This window comes from Neodiprion lecontei, chromosome 7 (genome assembly GCF_021901455.1).
Source record: "Neodiprion lecontei isolate iyNeoLeco1 chromosome 7, iyNeoLeco1.1, whole genome shotgun sequence".
NCBI lineage: Eukaryota > Metazoa > Arthropoda > Insecta > Hymenoptera > Diprionidae > Neodiprion > Neodiprion lecontei.
In genome coordinates, this window is record NC_060266.1 from 23228326 (window position 1) to 23243719 (window position 15394).

The 15394-nt window shown below is 38.1% G+C and overlaps 1 protein-coding gene across 5 annotated transcripts in view; it reads left to right on the forward strand.

Moving 5' to 3' along the window:
• The window catches only part of LOC107218335, a 142586-nt gene that overhangs the window by 28778 nt on the left and 98414 nt on the right, over positions 1-15394 (forward strand). For 3 of the 5 annotated variants that reach the window (XM_046744593.1, XM_046744592.1, XM_046744595.1), the window contains exons 4-8: positions 10986-12581; positions 12720-12909; positions 13021-13269; positions 13913-14164; positions 14356-14552. In XM_046744593.1, the coding sequence (XP_046600549.1) occupies positions 10986-12581; positions 12720-12909; positions 13021-13269; positions 13913-14164; positions 14356-14552 (2484 nt within the window). The remainder of the gene's footprint in view (positions 1-10985; positions 12582-12719; positions 12910-13020; positions 13270-13912; positions 14165-14355; positions 14553-15394) is intronic. The other 2 variants (XM_046744594.1, XM_015656171.2) reach the window with 2 other exon arrangements.

Below are 15394 nucleotides of genomic sequence, written 5' to 3' on the forward strand. Positions count from 1 at the left end.
TGCATATTTTCATTATCATTATTATCATCATTATTATTATTATTATTGTTGTTGTTGTTGTTGTTGTTGTTGTTGTTTACCTTACCGCGCGCAATGCGCACTTAAAATGCGTGCACGCGTCTCTTTAGGAATGCAACTTCCATTAGGCATCTCGTTTTTGTCGTCTCAGCCTCGAGACTTGTCGGAGAAATCTGTCGCGATCCTGCAGAGGCTTTAGCTTCGCATGTTGTTGAAGAGAGATAGAGGGAGAGAGAGAGAGAGAGAGAGAGAGAAGGAGAGAGAAATAAATGGTGGGTGAAAAGGGATGCTGGATGACCAGCAGACGATTTTAAAGACGCGCAGTCTCGACGGTCGACAACGAAGAGATATTATTATAAATCCGTAATATCCGAAATTGAACGCATTGGCGGAAGTTGCGATTGTCAGAAGTTGTAACGTAACGACGATTTTATCGATTTAAAGAAAACTTGAGGTCAGTATAAAAATTTTTTTTAACGATAACGCGTGATTGTAGTAATTGATTTTTTTTTTTTTTTTTTTTTTCCCCACTGTTCTTGCTTCGGTACAGTTCGCTTAATTTGTCCGAATGACACAATCGATCGAAAGATATTCGCGAGCAATGACGATTGTGAGAAAAAAAAAAAAGAAAACGAAGCAAAGATGCAAACGATTTGAAAGTTCCAACTATTTTTTCTTCTCCTTTTTCTTTCAACATTTTTGAATCCTGGAAAGTGGTTTTTTTTTTTTTTTTTTTACTCCTTTTATTTTCCGTTTTGTACAGTTCTTAATTCGGTACCGTTCACTTGATTCATTTCAAGGATAACCAACCGAAATATAGTTGCGAATAACAACGATCGTTAGAAAAAGAAAATTATAAAAAATATGCAAATTATTACAAACTTCAACCTTTTTTTTTTCTGCTCTTTCTCTTTTTCCTCCAACATTTCTGAATCCTTGAACGTTTTTTTATTTTTATTTATTTATTTTTTTTTTATCTTTCTACTTTTCTTTCGACAAATTCGTTACCGTTCGCTGAAAATCCAAAATAATAATTGATGATAATAATGATATTAAATTATATGAAAAATTAAATTACGTTAAAAATGTCGAGCCGCGTAAAACTGCACGTCATTTTCTTACTTACTTTAGCTTTCTAATTATTTGACGATTCCGACTAGTTTTCTTTCCTCCTCTGTTCATTTATCGTCCATCGTTTACAGGCCGCCCGCTTTTTCTTTCACCACTTATTTTATACCAGCGGTTGAGTCTCGGAATTATCGTCTCCCGTAAAGCGAACGAGATGGCGCGAGCTACCGGAAATTCGTTGCATTGCACGTTCCGAGCTTCAGCCTCTCTACTCGGTCGATATTCAAGGAAACTGCTACTTTTTTTCATTCATTTTTATGCCTACGCGTATCCCGTCGCGTAACAAGTCGAGAGACGATGAATGGAGTCGTAGAAACAAGGAGAGGGAGAAAAAGTCGAGATTCAGGATCGATTACATATCTCTTACTTGTGTGGTTAGAAGGAATTATTTTATAATAATATCAATTATTTTTCTCCAGATCCTTGTACAATTTATACCTTGAACGCAATTGTTATCATTGATTATTTTTCGTCCGTGGATAGTTATCGTTCATTCGTTTATTCGTTGATTCGTTCATTGCTGCCAGGCGAGTTTCTACCATTCATTGTCTTTGTAATAACGAGGCTCGATTTCCGTTCTTTTATTCGAGAGGTCGTTAGCCGTCGTTATATCACGCACTAATTGCGACATGACGAACAAAAAGAATAAGAATAAGAATAAGAATAAGAATAAGAAGAAGAAGAAGAAGAAGAAGAAAAAAACAAGACTGTATAAAATAATTCAGCTTTACCGAACCACCGAAATATTCATCATCAAAATTCGAACGAATTTAAACACGAGCATATAATTACGACAAAGTTTCGATTTGAAATCGCGTGTAATTTTTTCCAACACTTTGCTTTTCAACAATTCAAGACAAATTACAAAATCGAATCCTTATTTTCTCGCTGTTACGTTTTACCAACACTTTTCTTCTCCCTTCTCCGCTCGCGTATCGTCAATTAATTATACAACACGCGACTCGCGAATTGTTTTATCATTATCGTTCAGCTGCTGAAACGTGCGTTTTACATCGTCGTCTACTCAATGCTGATGCTTCTGCTTCTGCCGCTGCGGATCTTCTTGCGAGAGTATAAAACCTTCCGGCGTGTGCAGTTCAGCCAGCAAACAAGCCAACTTACCGTATTAGGAAAGAGCCTCTCCGATCTCGTCGTCGTTGTCGTCGTTTCGCTTCTACATTTACTTGAATACTTGCGGCGTGTATAAAGTCGTACCGATAGAATGCTCAATGAGTTTTGCAGAGTTTCACTCGCGCAATTTTTGCTGGTGGTGGTGGGGGGGGGGGGGGGGGGGGGGGGGGTGAAAATTTATAAAAGTATCGAGAAATAGTTGCAGAAGAACGGCGATAACGAATTTTTAAACAAGCGGATATTTCATTTATATATAATATATTTCAGATTTTCAAATCGCGTTGATCGATGTGTTGGTTTTGAAAAATTGTAGCTACCCTTAAATCGATTCGAGAAAGTTTGAAAAAATAAAAAAAAAGAAAAAAAAAATAAAATGTAGTGCCTTCGAGAGTGAAAACAATGGCGTAAAAAATCTTTAGCCGAATCATCGAGGTCAAGGGTCGAACCCAGGTTGAGTTGGCATGGAATGGCCTATGTGGATAAATTCATGCATCGTGCTGCGGAGATTTTTATCGAAAATTTATCACCAAATTTTTAATGAGACAGCGAAACGACGTACTATAAATATATGAGTATAACAATTTGAAGGCGAGACGGTGTAAAAAAGGGCACGGAATGAAGAAAAAAAAAAAAAAAAACATGAAATAAAAAATTCTCAAGCTCCACATGCGAGACATTTCGTTGCATGCATGCATCGCCATTGCATTGCATATATATATATATATATATATATATATATATATATATATATATATATATATATATATATATATATATATATATATATGTTACGTATAATATATCTGCTTGAATTTTTTTCCGCGCCCATTGTTCCGGGGGCCGGTTTCTTTTTTCTTTCAACATGGCTGCATGTAGGGTTGGATAAGGTTTGGGTACGTAATACTTTACAATACCAACCGAATCTGAGATGATATATATTTATCGATCGTCGATTCCGATCCGATTTTCACGTACCGTAACCGTTTCGAAGTTGTTTTACTAAATGCGATCGCGATTCGAATCTCTCATGCACGAAGTAGAAGAAGAAGAAGAAATGCGCGATCAATTATTTTCTCCTCGTCGAGAAATTAAATTTACCGCATTTCTACAACAGGGTATAAAAAAAATCCTTACCCAAAGAAAAAAAAGAAAAAAAAGAAAGAAAGAAAACTAAAAACCGAATCAAAAACTGCAAAAATAAGAAGCCAAACGAAAATAACCAATGAAAAAAATTTGTCACTTTCGAAATTTAGTTTAAATTTAATTCAATTCAATGAAATTTTAATGTTTCGTCAATTTTTTTTGTTTTTTTTTTTTTAATTTTTTGTCATGGGTTTTTATTTTTCTTTTTTCATGACAAATTATTTTTACACGAGTTATGTTAAGATCGATCACTATCGTATAGTGATTGTTATTATTATTATTATCGTTATAGTGGACGGTTGATATTTTTGGTAATATCCTGTAGAAGAAGAATAAAGAAACAGCAATCACGTATGTCAGTAGACTGAATGCATTAAAACCAAGTCTCGAAGTTGAACGCTTGATAAATATAGCTGCATAATATTCATTAAGCATAATTACGCGTTGTTACTGCAGAGATTTGAATCGCGATGATTCTGATCTTTTTAATATACTTTGAATAATACCGTCCGACAATGAGTTTCGAGGATTGATTCAAATGTCGCGTGGCTGATGATCGAGACTACTATTCTAATTGTCTATACATGCTTATATATCATATATATATATATATATATATATATATATATATATATATATATATATATATATATACACACACACACATATATATACACATGATATATTTCACCGAGTAAATATGTACTTAATGTTAATTTCAATCTAGACGATCAATCTGAGAATGATTAATGGTCGAAGATGACGCGTCAGCTCTATGAAATTTCATCAAATTACTTTATTGTATCCGTATCGCTGTCGTAACTGATCGCTGTCACATCACGCAAGTGTCGAAATTGATAATTGGATTACAATTCGAGTAATTTATTCTGAACGAAACTGCTGTGACGATCTTTCGATTACATCTCTGGAGTAAAGAAATTGGATAATGCGAATTATGAATTTACCGTGTAAAAATAAGCTGTCGTGAAATAATTCGGTGGGGGGGAAAAAAAAAAAACACTCACTCAAAAACAATCTAAAACAAGAATAGCTCGAGATAAAAATAACTCGGGGCGAAAATAACCCGAGACAAATGTAAATTGTGATAAAAATAGCTTACGAAGAGAATAACCCGAAATAAGAATAATAAAATAAATAAAAAAATAACCCAAAAAAGAATAACTCGAGAAATAAATAACCCAAGATAAAAATAACCAAGGACAAAAATAACCCGAAACAAAAATAATCGTAAGAAAGGTAACCAAATAAAAATGTAACTCAGGACAAAAACAACCTCTGATAATAATAACTTGTGATTAAAAATAACCCATGACAGAAATAACGCAAACAAGAATAACCCGGATTCGAATAACTCGCGACAAAAATAACCCATGGCAAAAAAATCGACTAAACCTTAGGTTACATTCTATTGAATGAAACAAATTTAAATTATATTTTGAAGGTGATATTTTTTTCTATTTGTTATTTTTCTTTCGTTTACTATTTTTGGGTCAATTGGCCTCAGTGTCGTATATACATATCAGAAGTAAGGTTGTTTTAGAAATTGTGTTTAAAACAAAAAAATATACAGGTTATACAAATTTATACTAAAAATCTATATAAATTTATATAAATTTCCAAAAACTCGTCCAACTGTAGATTCAATGTTGTAGACGTAGTACTGAAAAATAAGATAAAATTAGTCCGTCATTCGCGAATGCGCGGCTTCTAGGCAACGCAATAATCTTTGTCGTATATTTATCATACGCCTTTGAAGCAAGCGCATTTAGACAAATTGCATGAATATATTATTACATCCACACGCGTGATCCGCGATACGTTGTTTCTCCTGATCGGAATCTCTCTCTCTCTCTCTCTCTCTCTCTCTCTCTCTCTCTCTCTCTCTCTCTCTCTCTCTCTCTCTTTCTCTTTTTGTTGCTGAAAACGAAACGTTTAACAAACACACGGACAAACAAACAAACAGCACGCGGATGACGCGGCGATCGAGATTCAGCTTCGGAAGATCTTGATCCAATTTGGAATCTCGCGATACTCTCTCGATTCGATCCATAATTGGCGTCTCGACAGCATTGGCTCGTTGCTTTATTCACGCCTTGCCGTTTTCCCCCTCTTTAATTTCTCCTTGTTCCCTTCTCTTCTCTTCGCTTCTCTTTTTCCCATTTCAGTGCAGTTGCAACGCTGCCGCTAAGGATTTTTTAACCACTTGATAATATCGGCCAATCTACGTCATTGCGCGTTACGTGATCCGATGATCGTTGAACAGTGTGTATAAATTTATACGCAAACTTTGTTTATCCAAACCACGTGTCGTTTGTTGTTCTGCCGATTAATTATTTACCAACGTTTTCCGATGTTCAATTAGCCCCCCGGCTAATTATTATTGCTAACCGAACCTGACGCGGGACAATTTATTACGAATATACGGTGTTTTCGGCTCGGAAACGTACTCGAGCTTTTCTACAATCAAGTGAACGCAAGGGAATTTAATTAACAGAGGTTGATATTGCCAGTTATTAAACTGTTAGATATGGTGTACAATTTATTATATACATACATGGCATGGCTTGGACGCCTAATTATACGAGAAATAATAATTGACAGGGTCAAAGTTCGCGGGTTGAATTTAACATTGACGTGGAAAACGATGGTTTTCAACGAGGTTTAACCTGGCAACGTTGCCGTAACGAAACTTTTGGAAAGATTCGCTATTTTCTTATTTTTACAATGATTTTTAGAAAACTAAGCTTGCAAAAATATACGCGCATGTTTAGTTTTATTACGAAATGACGATTTTTCTTCATCACGAATCGTTACGAAAACTTGTGTTAAAGATAATTGAATTGATCCGCGGGATTGATAATTTTGGAATAATTTTGTATACGCTATGATTTTTTTGGAATACGAATACATTGTCAAATTTGCGACATCTTGTTGAAATTGCGAATAGAATTGCGATTACGGTGAAACTGTTGAAACGTTCAGATATTTAGGATGTTTTGTGTTTTACTTTACAACGTTTTGCCTTTTCTTTTAATGTGTTAATTTCTTCGCCTCCTCGGTCCACGGAAAAAGAAAAAAAAAAAAACAATCGATTACGATTCTCTACAACTGAATGTGAAAATGAATTTCGACAGTACGAAAATGATCGAAAAAAAAAAAAAAACCCCACAACAAGAAAAAACAGATTTTGTAAACGTTTGAATCTTACTTTTGTCCACGCACGACGCAATTTGTTGAGAAGAGAAGAAATAAAATACAAATAAATAATCATATCGAAGTACGCTGAAATCTGAATCGCTTCACGGTTTATATGAATATGGAAACTTGACGATTCAGCGAAAAGGATAAAGTTGACAAAACTATGAAATCTTCAATAATTTTGCAAAATTGTTATTGTAAAAAAAGTAAATCGGAACTATTAAAAGCGTTCGAAAATAATGAAATTTTTCTCATCGTAGATGCGGTAATTTCAGTGGACATGTAGTCAGTTTGTTGTTACAAACATTATCACTGTTGTCGTTATTATCATCATCATCGTCTGTTTCAAACCCAGCACAGAAATTAACCCTCGGTAGACGAGGCGGCGAGTGTCAGAATTCTCTCGTGTCTACGGAGTTTTGAATGTGGTTGTAATGTGCACGGACGTTTTGGAATTGTTGTTACACCGAATGACTAGAGACTGGGTTGGGTAATTAATTATCCCCGTAGCTTCGTACTGTAAAATACATACATCAACGTTTCTCTCTGACACACACACGCGTCTATTATGTGTTTATATATAATAATAATAACAATATATATATACACATATATGCGTGTGCGTGTGTACGCACGTTTCACTTCACTCGCCTGAAACTTGGGCGAAAGGCTCGCCTTATTTACGTGTAGGTATGTTGTACCTTAATGTGGGCAGTCCAGGCACACCTTATCTTTATGATTTACGACGCGAAGTTGCCTGCTTGCAGCCAGTTTGATTGATTCCGTCAACTTTATATCCCACCGTTTGACGCAGGTATGTAACACCTAAAACCCGACGAGGCGAAACTCGGTTTCAATATGGGATATATGGTCGCTGGTTACAATTAGACATTTCAGATCGAACTTTGAACTCGATGAGTATGTTTATTTCAATACATAAATTTGGTGAGATTTCTTCGTTGTTTGTAACAGCGTTACTTATCGTTCGTTACCAGTCGGAATGAATTTGAGGGACGGGAGATAAAAATGTGTGATTTTTTGGGGCTGGGTTGAAGTTCCCGATTCGAAAAGCTCCGAAAGTTGAAGCGAAGAGATCAAACTTTGGGGAAACGGGAAGTTTCGATTGGTCGGAAATCCGACGGCTCAAAGTTTCTGTACGCGAGATTCTGATAATTCAAGTTACGATAGAACGATGTTCCGAAAAGTATAGTTTTAACAGAGTAAAATGCTTTTTGGCATTTTTTCCTTTCGGAACTTTGGCGTCTCGTCAAGGTTCGACTTCTTTGCTTCGAGTTTCTCCACGATAAAATTCGCAAAATTGCGCTTTCGAAACTTTTCAAATTCGGAATTTCAACATCGGCCCTATTTTTATTTAATTATTTTTTTTTTTTTTTTTTTTTTTACACTTCAAAATTATTACAGCGTTAATTCCCTTTCATCTAACACTGATTTTATCGTCATATTAATACTGTTATTCATTTATTACTATTACACGATCGTTATGTCGTCGAGGAAAAATAATTCCCACGATTGTTTTACAACACGAGCATGTCTTGTATTTAATACGAGAAACACTTTTACAGCCAATCGAGTTGGCCAATTTCTATATCATACCCGTCATTGACACACGTGAAAATATGTTGTTGCGGAAAAACGTGGTACTCGTATATCTGTACGCAATGATTAATTGAACATAGTTACGAACGATTATAAGTAACGAGAACCAACTTTCTATCGACGTAGAAAAACAGGATATTTCAACATTAAAATCGTGCACGTAAATCGTGTTACAATTTTCGCAAACACTGTTTTTTCCTTTCAATTTTCCTCCGCATTATCGAACAAAATTTATTCGTATCCTTCGATATTGAAGGCGTAACACGCAGAGAATAGACAACAACGAAATGTGAATTCATTCTTCTCAGGTACCGTTTTCCATTAACGGATTATTCTAATAAATCGATAACGATCTTTGCCTCGCGGCGCCAAGTTCGTAATCCGTCATCGTCGTTTTTTTTTTTTTAATTATTTTTAATTTTGTTTAATCTTTTTCTTTTCACGTCGTTCTTTCATCCGTCTGTCCGTCATTTTCATACTTTCGTGTCTGTTTATTTTTCTTTTAGTAAATTCTTCTTCTTCTTCTTTTTTTTTTTTCTTTTTCCGCAACCACTCTTCTAACCAAGTCCAAATGTGATAGACGAAAATTAAACGTTGCCCGAAACGGTATTTGGGTTAGGGCTATACGCCCGTTTTTTTTTTTTTTTTTTCCTCTTCTCTTTTTGTAACGTACTCGGTACATTTTATTTTTATTCTTCTTCTTCTTTTGCTGCACGGACTCGAATGAAACTTGTATTTAAAGTGAGGTTAATTGGGTTGAAAGGTTTTGCGTTAATTATCGGCTGCTGTTAAGCTGCTGCTACGGCTCTGTGTAGAATCCGACCTTCGCTTTGCGCGGCATCGATTATAATACAAGCCTGAGACGTTTTTTTATTTATATATATATATATATATATATTTTTTTTTTTGAATTTAAAACACTCGAGGATAATCATCACACCTCTGATTTTATTTCGTATTCGATTTCTCACGAGTTTGCCCGAAGGATCGGAAAATCATTTTTAAAATTTACGTTATTACGAATTTGCAAAATATACAGTATAGTAATTTTTAATTAAGAAAAACTTTTTTAAACCGGAACTTTGGTTTTTTAATCTATGACGTCGCTCGTTGAGTTCGCGTTTTTTCTCCCCAGTCCAGTAGTCGAATTATTTATCTCGCAATCGTTTCTCCTTCGCGTTTTCTGCAGTCGTGGTAAAAGAGACTGTCGACTCGTTTGGCTGTTTCTTGCCTAAGGAGACTGCAGTCGCGTATGAAATTCGCAGAGTGTCGCATCTCTCGATATCTGAATCGTAAGTCTTTTAAAATTCGCAAATTTGACCAAGTATTGAAAAAAGTATCACAAAGAGATATTGAATCTAACGTGAGTCAAAGTAGAATCTTTGCGACAGAGTTACACGGTGGATTTTCACTTTTGTCTTTGGAAATAAATTTCAGCGGGTAAATAATTCTTCACACATATCAGATAAAATTGCAGTCAATTTTTGAATATTAAACAAATTTGCTTTTAAATACCAAGTAAAGTGAATTGAATTTAATTGTCAAAGTGAATTGGTCGATTCCTTCTTTGAAAAGAAAATCATCGTTCCTTTATAGAAATATCTTTGACGATTCTCGGAATTTTTTGTTATTACACGCGCATGTATAACTTGTCGTTTGATTATACAAAGTACACAAGTATCGATAAAAGAAAGGAATGAATCGAATTGATTCCGAATTGCGGTTGATCTTTTTCATTCAATGAATTAAACATAATGTATTCGTGTGGATGTATCGTTTATACGCATATATGTGTGCGTGTGTTTCTCGATCGAGGCAAAGAAATCAGCACCGGAGGCAACTCACGTGTCTGAACTTCAACTTACGTACCTAGATACGGATCACTGCTGTGAGAGCATTAGCATAAATTTACCCAATCGACCTAGACTCTGTCAAGCCGTCGAGCAGATCTTGATTACACCGATTCCCGATCGATCGCGAATCGGTTCCTTAAATTATTCGCGTTATACGTGCACGGTGCCATTTTCTTTACACAAAACGATAAATGTGTAGGTAAAATAAAGCGAGGTTACACAAATGGCGAAAATTTTGCATCGCAGTGAATTTTGTTAAAGAAATAAATATATACCGATTGAATATCACACGCAAACAAAGTTCGCGAACGGTGAACGATTTATTCTGGAGATTTTTTAACTCGGGGGTGAGAAATGTAATCGTTTTCGAAATGAGATCTTTTGTGTCTTGAAACTTGATCGGGAAGCTTGAACGAGGCAGAAATGAAAGAAGGAATGTAAATAATTTTTTATAATTTAACTAAAATTTTGCACTCAATAAATCGCGACCAGAATCGCAACCTACGATGTAAAATAGTTAGATCCCATTCGTACTGCAGATGTAGAAAATGTAACATACGTACGGCGTGTGGAGAGTTTCTTTGGGTGTAAAATCGAAGGATAACTAGAAGCTGATGCAGCTCGGGAATAACTGGTGCTTGAATAGCTTGAGGCGGTTTATCACTCCGATCGAGCGTAACTAAACGGTGTATAATAAAATATAATATACCGATATAAAATAATCATCGGGAATTAATATTAAACACGTATGTCTTATATATCTTGTTACAACGGTGCGGGAAACTCGGTTTCAATTGAATAACAATTTGATTTCATATTGCAAGAGTTACCGTGATCGGCGTTTAATTTCAATTTTTTTTTTGTGAAATTTTGCAGGAGGAAATCGGTGAGATAATCGAATCAGTGCCGTCGAGGCGATCGCGAGTATCGATCTCCGAATCGTCGGGAATCAGGAGCTGGAATTCCGGGACGAGATCGCTGCCGGCTACGAATCGACGGGGTGGTTTATCGAGATTTGAATACGAAGGGGCGAAGAAGAGTCCGTCGAAAGGACGACGCGACGACGTGGCTGTCGAATGGACCGACGATATTTTGGCCGATTTGAACTCGCTGATCGCTAACGAAATCGACGAGCTCAAAAGGAAGGAAGAGGAGGGATCGTCGAGGGTCGCGAGGATATCAGAGAAAAAAGGAAACGTGCTGGGGGGCGAAAAATTGGACAGGGACGAGTACAAGGATCTTCTACACGAGTTTGGAATATCCGACAGCTGCAGCGAAGCCGGTTCCGAGGACAATAACGAGCCCCGAATCCTGACGAATGGCTGCGAGGAGAAGAGCCGAAGGTCCCCGATTTACGGCCGTCTATCGAGGGGCCCGAACCACTTGAATTCGGACTACGACGAGCCGCGGGACAAGCTGGAACCGGAAGTCAGGATCGGTAGGGACAGGAAAATCGGTAGGAATTTTTGCGGCTACGCAAGCTCGGACTACGACGAACCGGAACTCGAAGGTGGAAGTTGGGGGGGAAGTCGCGAGACAGATTCTAGTCCGTTAGTAAACGGTGCGGGTGTTAATGGCGACGTTAATAGCCAAATAATAAGTGATAACAGAGAAGGTGAAGGCGAGGATGGCAAGAATTGCAACAGTTTGTTAATTTCACCAAAGAATAATTACCTATCCAAATTACCACCGAAGTACAACGGCGCCTACAGGCGAAAAACGAGTCTTCCGATACAGCTTCAGGCTTGCTTTGATAAGCGGCGAAAAACTGACGCCAATCATCTTCAGCATCCTCAAAGACTTCAGATCAGGACGACCCAGAATCAGTCGTCGAAATTCAACTGCGGTAACAGCTTCGTCGACAATGATTGCTGCGGCGATAGTCAACCGGAATACGACGACGTTGTTTTCAATGAAGTCAGTAAATCGAACGAGATGATATCGAGGTCGAAATCATTGGAGAACAGCCTCGTACTGCCTCCGAAATCAGCGCCGGTCACGCCAACGGAGGACAAGAAATTGTTGTCCTTTTCAAAACTGTTGAGAAGACGGCAGCAGCCGTCTGTTGTGGCGAAAAGTTTTCAGGACACCGTTGTCCTGGTCAGGGTTTCCTCCCTGCCGGATCAGGATATTCTTCTGAACAATAACGCGGATCAAAGTGTTAAGCCGGGAAAAAATGTTCACCTCACACATAACATCAGGTCTATTTCTCCGATCAGTCTAAGGTCCGATCTGTCCGCAAAGAGATTGTCGGAGTCCAACAGTGACGTCAGACAGATCAGTCCTGTTGAGTTGAAGAAGTTTTCTAGTCTTTCCGGATCGGCGTCGAACAACGCCGCAGTCTCTCGCAGTTTATCCAGTGAATGTAACGAGGAGAATGCCGCCTATTACGAAGAGGAGAACTCCCGGAGGCAAGATCATCGTGACGAGAGGGTGTGCGTTGTTCAGGAACACAACCCCAGGTCCGGATCGGTAAGTCGGGTCGTTGTACGGCCGTTGGTAAAGCAGTAATCCTTACCGACATCCGTATCGGTAAAGCAGCATTCTTTACCGACACATATGTCGGTAAAACAGATCAGAAAATATTTGTTTTCTATTTTTGTTATTCAGCTGCCGATTTCCATGCACTCGCTTCTTTCCCGGCTACGGAACGGATATTCGTCCTCCTGCTGCCCTGACGGTGGTTCAAGTTTCGTTGAGAGTCAAGTCCCGTGTTCCGAAATTGGCACCCAAACGTCACCGGCGCTTTCGCGATGCTCGAGCGTTGGAACTTGGGTCAGCGATTTCGAGTCTCCCAGAGGTGAGTAGATCCGATTTTTATTCGATTGATTTGAAAAACTTTATCGATACGTTTCTCGATGAACTTTTCGCGAAATGAGGGGGAAAATTACCTGCGTGTGTCATCGAACAGCCGAATCGACCATCGACTCCCGATCAATGAGGGATGAATGTACCCTTTATCCAGGTTCACCGCAGGACACCGTCGACGATGATAACAGGTCATCCTCCTCCTCTCAAGACCTCTTGCAGAGCATGGACGAAATATCGTCTGGCAGCTTGTCACCGGAGGTTAACGATCCTGACAGAGCTTCGTCACCGCTGGAAAGCGGCATTGGAACCGCGAGTCCACCACGAAGCACAGAGCGCAGATTGAGCAAACGTGAGTATGATGGATAAAATAGAAAGTAGAGTAGTTTTATTTATGTCTATGCATGCAATGTTGTAAAATAGGAATTCCATTTGCGCGTAATTTTACCACGCTGAAGTTAGTAACGACAACATAACAAATCGTGCGGAAAAACAGCATTTTTGTGCAATTCAAGGATGACTTTCAGGGATTTGGCTTTGTAATGTTATTTCTGGGCGGTTTGGGGAAATTTAATAACAGTACCCCGTCACCTCCTCGATTTACGACCAGAATTCGAATTTGACTAAGTCTGGGCAGCCACTTTGTTGTCACACACTTCGTATACTCTACGGCTTAAATATTGGTGTTCATACGTGGACGAAAGCACTTGTCAACTATTCGTGGCCATAATCTCTGCATATATAACGCAATTAAAGTAACTTTGACCGCAACTGGATCAAACAATGGTCAAAATTTGTAACAAGGTGACCAAAACCGTATAGATAAAGAGAGGATAACGATCTCCTAATATTTCACGTTACTTGGTGTACCCCTTTTTTGTTTCGACCTCTATCCCTCTTCTGTTTTTGCTCGTCATCTTGCCCCGCCTGTTCCGTTCTTCATAATCATCATCATCATCATCATCATCTTCTTGTTAAATCGTTCGCCGGATCAGCACCCACCTACAACAAATGTCGCCGTAAAGAAACCTGGGAGAGGATACGACGCAGACCTTCGAAGGTCAATACAAGGTCCGATAAGTACTTCGATGCTGTTACCGACGATGTTTGGGTCAGGCGGGAAAGCGTTCACACACAGACGAGGGATCAGGACAATTGGTATCCTCAGGAGGCTGTCGACAGTAGCAGCGGCCTCGATGATTCCTTACCAAGGATGAAACCTTCCAGGCCGACCAATCTGCCTCTCGGTAATTAACCAACCACTTGCTTATACATTTTGGGAAATTCTCCGGACGATGATTTGTTTTACCTTGCTCTATCGTGTGTCTCTCTTCTTTTCCACGTGGAAAATGGACCGAAGACTCCTCGATTGAGTTGCTTTCCAATTCGCGGTGTAATCTCGTTTATTATAATTACATTTTTTTTTTCGGATCGTCAGGCCTTTCGACAACCGTCAGCAGCTCAATGAGCTCCGGTGAATTACTCGAATCACCACCAAGAGCACCGTCCTCACCGTCGGCTGCCAGTTTGCAGTTGAAACCAGAACCAATGACCATTGAACTAGGTGGTAAAAGTAGCAGTGCTCCTTTACTCGAGAACGGCGACGAGGGAAAAGGAAAGGACGAACACATGGTGGTGAGTTGTTTTTCCTCCTTGAATCTTTTTCTCGTTTTTTAATTAAACAAATTCGCGTAGCTGCGATTTCGTTCATCTTCGATAACTTGACGAGATTTTTTTTTAGAATAAAACGGGGTATGGCTCTGATCGAATCAACTTACTTCGTAATGATTGATTAGTTTTAGTCACGTTATATTGGCAATTCCTTCGAGTTATTTTTAATCTGATTTCGAATCTGAATATATTTAGTCGCTGCTACTGTATGTTTTTCGATATTTTATAACCGCATGTTTTAATCATTCATTTATTCAACGGCAATGGATACGTCGACGTAATATATATATATATTCATTATACATGTGTGTATGTAGGTCTCGATCATCGACCATCGGTTTCTTTGCTTTACATTACATACAAACACCGACAAACTGGCATACGATATAAGCTACAGTACATAGTCCTTGGCTTGTATAAATAGCCAACTCCAGTCTTCGTCACATGTAATATTTCCCAAGCTCAGTTCCAGTAATAATATCAAACAACCACCGCGTGGCATAGTTACGTCACAGCTTTTATTCGATGCTAGTCCCCCCCCCCCCCCCCCCCTTCATCCTTATACTTTGTAATTAATTATTATACACGTAGTTATATATTATTTATCGTTTGTAACGGTACGAGATCAAGTGATTAAAGTTTTCGTCGGTGACGAATTTTCCAACGTATAATTATATCGCTACCACATGTTGTTCTCACATGTGCGTATGTGTATTTTTATTTTTTTTTTTGCATCATTATTCAAATTTTTATTACTCTTTCTTTCTTCTTGGTTCTTTTTTTTTTTTTTGTTTTTCTCTACGAGA